This window comes from Lotus japonicus, chromosome 1 (assembly GCF_012489685.1).
Source record: "Lotus japonicus ecotype B-129 chromosome 1, LjGifu_v1.2".
NCBI lineage: Eukaryota > Viridiplantae > Streptophyta > Magnoliopsida > Fabales > Fabaceae > Lotus > Lotus japonicus.
Window position 1 is genome coordinate 94784997 of NC_080041.1, and position 10964 is coordinate 94795960.

General features: G+C 33.1%; 1 protein-coding gene across 1 annotated transcript; it reads left to right on the forward strand.

Moving 5' to 3' along the window:
* The first annotated feature begins 864 nt into the window (after positions 1-864).
* LOC130728009 (probable calcium-binding protein CML45) lies at positions 865-1722 on the forward strand. The gene has a single exon (XM_057579327.1). The coding sequence runs from the start codon at positions 993-995 to the stop codon at positions 1623-1625; it is 633 nt and encodes a 210-aa protein (XP_057435310.1). The 5' UTR covers positions 865-992; the 3' UTR covers positions 1626-1722.
* Positions 1723-10964: the final 9242 nt, after the last annotated feature.

Here is a 10964-nt window from a genome sequence, read left to right on the forward strand (position 1 = left end):
AAGCTGACTATGCTTGCTTTTACATTGTTCCAACATCAAACTTCAAAGTCAGGCGCGTAGTGGGGCTGTGGGGCTGCGACTCTATTTTTCTTTTTACATTTTTGTTTTATCAATTACATGAGTTTGAGATGAAATATTGTGTTATTATTCTTAGTCTCACCCAATAAAAACTCTCAGTCCCCTGTACTTTTTATTCAGATATACTATTATAAATTTTTTATCTTTTAATCATAAGTCTAAGCCATGTGAATAAAAAAAACTTCACTCTGGGCTAATCATATATATCCTAATTTGAATGTTACGACTTCTTTCAAAAAAAAAAAATTGTTTACAACTCAAACAAGATTATCTTTTGTAAAGGATACGCTAAAATTTATTTTATAAATCTTTTAATTTTTTTAACTCTCTTTTGTGGTAATCTAGCTATCTCTTTGTCTATCATTATTACATATGGAGTAAATTTTAATTCTTATTCTCAATTCTCATTTACTTACGTTAATTTTAAAATAAAACAAATGAAGTTTTGTAAGTAACACATTGATTTTTTTATCTTTTAATTCAAATTTATATAAATAAAAAATAAATCATATCTTAATAAGATAAAGTTAATCAAATAATTTTGAAATAGATAAAAGACTGATAAAATTTATCTATTATTTCAAAAAGTAGTTATTAAGTTTCCAAAAAAAAGTAGTAATTAATAAAAACAATTTCAGTCGATCATGATAATCAGTTTTAGATTTATATAAAAAATCTTTTTAAGTATGAGTAATAATTATTGATTGGAAATATAAATTGCAATATTTTGCTGTAGGGTATCGTAAAATCGTCCAAGTTGTAAACTATATATAACACCCTCCTTCCTCCATTCCAAATCACAGTAACTTTCTCATCTTCAGAGTCTAAATAACACTTTCAAAAAAAAAGTCTAAATAACAAGCACTCTGCCTACACAAGGGATCACAAGAATTTTCTACCAGTTAATCGCAACCATGGTTCTTCCTCAATTTGAGTGCTTCATGGCTGAGGACAAGACATCACAACAGAGTGATAGCAACTCCACTTCTTCTTTTTTGTTTGGTTTGGTGGACTTTCTCACATGCCAAACATGTTTTCACAAAATCCTCATGTTTTTCTCAACTTTAAAGTTTTTCTTTCTGTGCCAAATTCACCCTAGTAATAACTCAGAGGTAAGGGAAGAGTTAGAGGAGGAGGAGGAGCAGGTTTCAGAATCTGACCAAGAGAGTGAGTACTACTCAAGCTACTCAAGTGAGGAGCATATTGAAAGGGATGAAGTGAAGATGGTGATGGAAAATTTGGGATTGTTTTACAGTTCAGAAAGTGAGGAACTGAATGAAAATTATGGTTCCAATGAGATTTCAGAATTGTTTGAGGATCAGGAGCCAAGTGTGGAGGAGTTGAAGAAGGCTTTTGATGTGTTTGATGAGAACAGAGATGGGTTTATTGATGCCAAGGAGCTGCAGAGCGTTCTCTCTGTTTTGGGATTCAAGGAAGCAGCAGAAATTGAGGACTGCCAGATTATGATCAAGAAATTTGATGAAAATCAAGATGGGAGAATTGATTTGATTGAGTTTGAAAAAATTATGCAAAATAGCTTCTGCTGACTTTTTTTTTCCATCTAGTACAATGATTAATATTTTTTTCAGGTGTAAATCTGTTTGGAAAATTTGATAGTTGTTCTAATACATGACTTTCCCTAAATTCCAACTTTTTCTTTAATATACGAGCTTATTGGATATGTTTTGACCTCTAAATTATGCTATTTGTTATCATCAACCTTAAAATCTAACCAATTGAAAAATAAATACATAGGAAAGATTGTAATTTTCGCCAGCCCTCATCATGTATAATTGGAACGCTTCCATGAGCTAAAATTCATGAAAATAGCATACAAAGAAAAATCCAAAGAGAGATGAACTTAATTATATCTATCACTACCAAAAACAAGGTTAATTTGTATCGGTAAAAAATGGACACTAACAAGAAAAAAACCGATGCCACAGCTAATTTAGTGTCGGTGTCGTGGCTGACTCTAAAAAGGTTAATGTCGGTGTTAGCCGACGCTAATCCAACACTATTTACTTTAACAAAAGGGTAATTCTAATGTATTGTTTTAGTAGCTTTAGCACGGGCTATTAAGCTTTCGAAGAATCCAGTAATGCATGGTCGTTATAAGCATATTGATGTTCGTTTTCACTTCCTTGATGCAATGTGGCACACAAGAACAAGTGGCTGATATTATGACTAAGCCACTCAAGCTGGATGTTCTGTAGAAGCTACGCAGGTCTCTAGGAGTTTGTTGAGAGAGTGATATAAACTGATTGCATAGTTTAAGGGAGGATTTGTTAGTCAGTTTATGATTTCCCTGTTTTTAGGAGTTGTTATTTACTTTGAATTAGTCTATCATGTTGTTGTTAGGAAGTGTTAGTAGTGGTTTGAATAACGTGGGTTATTTCTTGATTTCAGTTTCTCATATGTGTAAGGCTATATATTAGCCAAGCAGCCCAAGCTGTTTCTTTCAATTTCCTTATCTTTCACATACTTGTTTTGGTTCTCAAGTCTCAACACACCGTTCCTTTGCGTCCAATCCCAAGTTCGACCAGGTCATGTTGCTGCCGCCTCGTGTTCTCGAATCTCTGAGTGTTGAGAGGAAGATGAGGCACTATGAAAGGATGGAGACCGTGAACAAGAATGACATCGCCTTCACGGCGACATGGATTTGGACTAGTGGATCTCTAAGGTCAGAGATGGACAACACCTTCTCGAAGAACACTTTCAACTTCTCTGCGAATATGTATGTTTACTATGGTATGTTCTTGCTTCTTCTTCGCTCTTAAATTTGAATGTGATCTCAATAGTGCATTTTGATCACTTTCAAGAGGTGTGTGATTAACGTTTTTTTGATAATAATGTCAATTGTAGGACGATGTTGTTTGGGTAATAGGTCAGAGGTCAAATTTGAGTATGCTCTTTTTTTTTTTCCTTTTATTTGGTTGGAAATTATGTCCAGAAAATGCAATGATGGATCTGATGAAAATTGTTTGTTTATTATTTCAGATTGCAGATATGTCTCCACCCATTGAGACTCCAAACAAGGTTCCCAACATCAACCTCTTAATGAGAGGATTCTTTCATCCATGGCTAGGAGATCTGTTGCTGCACACCCTTGGCATGATCTATAGATAGGTAAGCAAGATGTTAGAGAATACCGAATATAAACTTACTTAGCATAGGAAGACTTGAGCATCACTGGATTGCTCAGTTGATGACTAGTCATATGTTCTCCATGCCCGAATATTAAAAGATCATTACATATTTTACTGAGATTTGGGTTACTGGTGTTTCTTTCACTGAACCTGTAGCACACAATCAACATCGTTCAGGTGCCAATATAAGAATAGAAGAGGAAGATAGTGTGTTGTGTCAGCTGTTTCTTCCCATTGTGGGTGAAAACTTTTTCATGGGGCCGTGTCATCCAAACTCATAGAATAGTATTTTCCAGCTAACTTCCTTCCTTTTATCTTCCTTCCTGCCATATTTCCTAGAAACAAACACACCATTATACCGCTTGGTTATAGAGGCTCTAATACCATGTCTAACAACAAATTATCCCAAAAATTTAACCTATTAAATAAAGACTACATGAATAATTTTATATTATTATTTCTAACAGTATGAATCTCATCAGGAAAGAACTAAAGGAAACAATTGTGTGACCATAATTACTCAGGCAAAGATTTGTATTGAATTTTTTTGTCTTTTCATGTTAACACATGTAACCAAGTCACCTAGACCAGAATATTATCTTGTCAGTCTGTTGACATACTATATGTGTCTTTCGGGTATCATTTCATTATCAACTTTTTTATAGGCAAATGTTAGTTGTTAGTAAGATTAGTAAATTAGTACTTCTCAGGGTTCGGACCCTGGATCCCCCTTCATCCCACCAAACTCTTAAGTCTCTAGCTCTTACCACTTGAGTTATATTTCAAGGACTATTATCCTCTTAATATTAACATGCAAGGGCCTCATAATTACTAACTTTATAGCAGTGAACTCTCTTGATCAATGATAGATGCTTGATCGTTAACTATCATCATTATAATTGAGTTTGTAAGTGATATTTTTACACATATAAATGACTTTCCACTTTGATACATGTTTAATCATATACCATGATCATCATGTCTTTTTGTTTAAAAGTTAGGTCCTTTTTCGATAGTTTAAAAATTTATAGGCTGAAACTTTTTTTGAGCCAAAATTACACATCTAAACTTTCCTGACTCTTCCCTTTCCCTTTGCGGAACTTCCACAACTAAGTAGTGACATCAATGGAGCTAGACTGTGATCCCCAAGGCTACTCGCGGGCTGGAAATGATACAATTATTAGGTATTGTCCTATTGCAGTAGGACGAGGAATAGAACAAAATGCGTGATATATGTATTTTTGTCATTCAAAGAAAGACAAAAATGCATACTTCACGCATTTTGTTCAATTCCAAACATTACCGTCCTATTGCAATAACACAAAACCAAATAATTTTATCATTTCCAGCACGAGAGTGACCTCGAGGATCACATCCTAGCTCCATCGATGACACTCCTTAGTTGTGCAAGTTGTGCAAGGGGAGGGGAAATGAAAGGGGTCAGGAAAGTTTAGCCGTGTAATTAGGGCTCAATTTTTTTTTTCAGCCTATAAACTTCTAAACTATAGAATAATGGCCAAATTTTCAAACAAAAAGACATCATGATCCTAGTATACCATTAAGCATCTACACAACCATAGGGGAAAATACTAGAAAATACCATTAATATAATTGTGTTTGTAAGTGGCATTTACACATATAAATGACTTTCCACTTTGATACATGTTTAATCATATACCATGATCATCATGTCTTTTTGTTTAAAAATTAGGTCCTTATTCGATAGTTTAAAAATTTATAGGCTGAAACTTTTTTTGAGCCAAAATTACACATCTAAACTTTCCTCACTCTTCCCTTTCCCTTTGCGGAACTTCCACAACTAAGTAATGACATCAATGGAGCTAGACTGTGATCCCCAAGGCTACTCGCGTGCTGGAAATGATACAATTATTAGGTATTGTCCTATTGCAGTAGGACGAGGAATTGAACAAAATGCGTGATGTATGCATTTTTGTCATTCAAAGATAGACAAAAATACATACTTCACGCATTTTGTTCAATTCCAAACATTACGGTCGTATTGCAATAACACAAAACCAAATAATTTTATCATTTCCAGCACGAGAGTAGCCTCGAGGATCACATCCTAGCTCCATCGATGTCACTCCTTAGTTGTGCAAGTTCTGCAAGGGGAGGGGAAATGAAAGGGTCAGGAAAGTTTAGCCGTGTAATTAGGGCTCAAATTTTTTTTCAGCCTATAAACTTCTAAACTATAGAATAATGGCCTAATTTTCAAACAAAAAGACATCATGATCCTAGTATACCATTAAGCATCTACACAACCATAGGGGAAAATACTAGAAAATACCATTAATATAATTGTGTTTGTAAGTGGCATTTACACTTATAAATGACTTTCCACTTTGATACATGTTTAATCATATACCATGATCATCATGTCTTTTTGTTTAAAAGTTAGGTCCTTTTTCGATAGTTTAAAAATTTATAGGCTGAAACTTTTTTTGAGCCAAAATTACACATCTAAACTTTCCTGACTCTTCCCTTTCCCTTTGCGGAACTTCCACAACTAAGTAGTGACATCAATGGAGCTAGACTGTGATCCCCAAGGCTACTCGCGTGCTGGAAATAATACAATTATTAGGTATTGTCCTATTGCAGTAGGACGAGGAATTGAACAAAATGCGTGATGTATGTATTTTTGTCATTCAAAGATAGACAAAAATACATACTTCACGCATTTTGTTCAATTCCAAACATTACGGTCGTATTGCAATAACACAAAACCAAATAATTTTATCATTTCCAGCATGAGAGTAGCCTCGAGGATCACATCCTAGCTCCATCGATGTCACTCCTTAGTTGTGCAAGTTCTGCAAGGGGAGGGGAAATGAAAGGGTCAGGAAAGTTTAGCCGTGTAATTAGGGCTCAAATTTTTTTTCAGCCTATAAACTTCTAAACTATAGAATAATGGCCTAATTTTCAAACAAAAAGACATCATGATCCTAGTATACCATTAAGCATCTACCCAACCATAGGGGAAAATACTAGAAAATACCATTAATATAATTGTGTTTGTAAGTGGCATTTACACATATAAATGACTTTCCACTTTGATACATGTTTAATCATATACCATGATCATCATGTCTTTTTGTTTAAAAATTAGGTCCTTATTCGATAGTTTAAAAATTTATAGGCTGAAACTTTTTTTGAGCCAAAATTACACATCTAAACTTTCCTCACTCTTCCCTTTCCCTTTGCGGAACTTCCACAACTAAGTAGTGACATCAATGGAGCTAGACTGTGATCCCCAAGGCTACTCGCGTGCTGGAAATGATACAATTATTAGGTATTGTCAAAAGATTATTAGTTTTAGAAAACTTTTGGCAATCGTTTAGTGCAGGGGATAAATGAATGGAATAGTAAACGATAGAAATACATGCGATATATTCTGATTCACCCTTAAACGACAGGGATACGTCAAATCCTTGGCTAAACCAAGATTTCACTGTCCAAGTATCAAGGACTTTTCCTACAGTATTCACCATGACTTCTTCCACAAGTATTATCCAGGATTTCTCCTAACAAGTATTCTTCAAAACTTTTCCCAACCAAGTATTATCAAGGACTTCTCCTAACAAGTATTATACAAGACTTCTCCTAACAAGTATTAGACTAGACTTCTCCTACAATCTTTTCAAGATTGTTTTCTTCTACAGAGATCTCTTCTTACAAGAGTGATAGTAGAGACTTTCAAGCTCAGGAACTATAAGTATTTGGTGTGAGATTAACTCTAAGGATGTACTTTATGTTCTAATTCTAGAGAGAGTACGTTGGATAAGAGGATTTGACTCTTGGGTATGGTTCTCTCCTTCTTGAAGTAGACGATGTCAAAAGATTTGACTCTTAGGCTTGTGTTGATTTCTTTCTTCTTATCTTGTTAACTTTGATCGTTATAATAAGTTCAATGGAGATTGGATTGTTAGTGTGCAGAAATCTTCAAGTCTTGCTTTTATACTTCATGATCTTCTGTGAGAGAGATTATAGTCGTTGGAGGTTGTGCTTCACATAAATTCTAGTCGTTAGATCAAACAGTGTTTTTGTGTACTTGTGTCAGGTGCATTAAATGTATGTCATTATTTGATGAAGACCTTCTGCCGAAAAGATGTAGTCTGTCAGCTAGTAGGTAGCATTGGTCTTTGCTTCTATCCGTTAATGAGCAAATATGACAACTTGATGGTGATAGTGTTGTACTTTTGCTTTTGCCATTGTGCTTTGTCAGGTCACGTGATCTTCCCTTAAGACTTCTTCTCCAAGTTTGTCTGAGATCTTTTTCTGATTCAAGGGTGGCGCTCATTCTTCAAACACTTCAGCTTTCTTCATTGGTGGTCTTCTTTTCTTCAAACGTTCCTCTTACTTCAATTCAGATGATCTTCTTTCCTTTTCCTTCAATTGGCCATTTTGAGTAAGACGATAGACTTTAACCAGTAGAATGTAGCTTCTTCACAGGGATTTGAATTATCTTTTCATATAAGTTGTTTGGCTTGGACAGAACAACGTAGAGATAGACGAAGAGTCAAAGTGTTCCTAAAATATGAAATTTTTAGCGTTGCACTTATGCCCTTAAAATTGTTATCGTTCAAAACATGATAAACGATATGGATAAACGTTTGAACTTAACAAGTGAAATTGTTGGAAAAAGATGAGACCATGAAGTATTGCCTTAACCTCAGCTTCAAAAGCTCACAATTCACCCATGACCTTGGAAAATACTCCAATAGTTTGCCTCGAAGAATTATGAACTAAACCCCCAACCCCGCTTCTCCCCGGGTTAACATGAGAGGACCCATCAACATTAAATTTACGGTCCCCGGTAGGAGGAGGTGACCAGCAGTTTACTCAGTCCCTCTTCGGTATGATTAAACGGAGGTCCACAAAGTATAGTGGAAAATCGTTGCCCGTAAAGGGCACTCCTTCCACCACGCCTTAATTGAACATGAAATCCTTGCAATATGAAGATCCCAAACTGTATCCGAGGAGGAAAACTTATTTTAAAAGACCAATTCGTTCAGAGCAAGTCAAATCGTCCATCCAAGAGCATACTAGATCATCTCCCAAAACAATGGGTCAGATTGTGCTCTCAAATAACCCCACATCTAACAAATTCTGCAGCAATTGAGGACGACAGAACCAATGTATCCCTTCACTAGCATACCATAGTGTAAGCTTCTCTTCCAATACTAGCATACCATAGTGTAAGATTTAAGGTATCTTGAGTTTCTAGGTTTATCAGAGAAATGTCAATGAAGAAGAAGAGTATGATGAAGTTTTTGGGTAAAGTAGGAAGGGTTTAATTAGATGAAAAATGAAGGTAGATGATGAAGATGAAGAGGATGAAGGTTGATGATGAAGATGAAGATGAAGATGAAGATGGATGATGAAAAGTTTAATTTAGTGTTTAAGGTTTTTTTTTTTTGCATTTTTTTGATAATTTTTATTTAATTTAATTATTAATCAAATATGTGAAAATTAAATTTAATTAAAAATGACATCTGGCGGGTCACGTAAGCCTTGGCCTGCCATTGGGCAAGGTTGCCAAAGTTCCAATTTGAAAGAGGACCAAAGCCAACAATTCTATAAATGCAGGGGTACTTTGCTGCTTATTTTCTGATTGAGAAGAAAATATGAACCGAGTCACAAATTCAAAGATTAATTTGATGTTTAACCCAAAATTCATCATACCACACATGAAATTTATTTATTTATTCTAAATTTACAATTTCAATTATAATTTAAGTAGATAAAATTTATTTATTTTAAACTTAAAACATCAATTATATTTAAAAATAATATTTTTTTATATAAATTTATATATTTAAAAAATAATTTCTCGTGCATTTTACGTGCATTGCACGAACTAAAATACTAGTTAAAAAAATATTTTGAGACTCAAAGCTAATCAGTCATAACTTGAGTACTTTTAATAAAGAGAAAAAGTTTGATGCACCAACGGTGTAAAGTTTTTTTACACCGTCAACCAATCAGATTTCAAGGATGTGAGAAAATCTCTCTTTTCATTTAATTTCTTTAATTGAGATGTCACATCCTTGAAATCTGATTGGTTGACGGTGTAAAAAAACTTTACACCGTCGGTGCATCAAAATTAAACTCTTTAATAAAATCAATTGTAATTTAATTCACATATACAAAACACTTATGAAATAAAAGGAAAGTAAAATAAAAACCATGTTTAATTATAAATTATAAATACTATTGCTTACGTAGCAGACACCTCAATTTTTTCAGGTCTCTTCTTATCACATTTAATATATATATATTATATATGAAAAATGTGTTGTTATAAGAGAAAATAAGAATAAATTATAACCGTTAGATCTAATCACGCATGGTCAAAATTAAAACAATTTAATGTTCACATGACCACTTAAAAATGTCATGTGACTTTTATTAATTTATGTTGAACATTCTATCTTGAATATGTGTTGAACATCTACAGTTTACAAATATCTACAAAATATTTTCTTTATAGAATATAGGGCACGCCTCACATATTTTTTTTGGATAAACTAATGAATTGTATTAAAAGGGACACAAGGGGAGCCCCAACCCTTAATACAAAGAGAGAAAGGGAGAAAGAAACAGAAAAAAGGAGGGAGAAGCAGAATTAACAGCACTAATATATATATATAGTCAACTTTATTCGTTTAGAAAATGAAACGTGCAAGGATATTTCCCCAGATTATAACCAAAACTTCTCACATGAAAATTTGACGATATACATCTATTTTTTTTAGACAACAGAAAATAATATTATTATTGATTGAGAAAGCTAAATCAGAACAAACCTCTTATGAACCAAGGGAAAGAAACAAATTGACAAGGCAATTTAAAGAATATGTCTCATTAAAACATTTCTATGAAAAACCCAATGATATAAAAATCTAGAAATGGAAAAAGAGTGCAATATTAGAATATAACGTTAATGTCTAACTTCTTTTTTTTTAATTCTTCTCTTTAAGTTGAGATTAGTTTGATTATGGCATTCAAAAAAAAAAAGACAAAGTGTTAACAAAAATAGAACTAAATTAAGGTACCAAAGGTAAAAACGTGGTCTTAACACTAGGTATAAATCCTACAAGCATTCTTTATCCTCCATCATTAACCCCCCCCCCCCAACCCAAGCATGCAAGCATGCTTTAACACCCAGCCAACATTTTAGAACATAAAAACAACAAAACTATAAGTTTGAATTATTTGTTACCTACTTTCGAAAAAAAAATTAAATTATTCTTTCAAATGTAAAATTGATCATAATAAATTTCAGCATTCAATAAATAAGCACCACAAATTAAATTAGAGAATTTAAAAGTAACTTTAAAAAATGTGACACATGTATGAACTTGCCTCGTTATGCTTTTAGTTTTAGATATTAGATATTGCACATATTTTTTAATTGATGTATGTCCTTAATTTGTTTTAACTAATAAAAAATTTTTTAAAAAAACTAATAAAATTATGTAATAGAATTCGTATTTATGTTCAATATTTCTATAATGTAACATTTATGTGTTTCAGACATTTATTCATACTTATTTCATTTTATAAAAGAAGAAAATTACCTAAATCATATGAATAATATTTTTTTCAAATGAAGGAACTCAATTATTGATTCCAAACAAGAAAAGTTATAAATCCAGGAAATTTAATTAATTCAATTAAATTTCTATTATTTCAAGTTCTCTGAAATTTTAAATT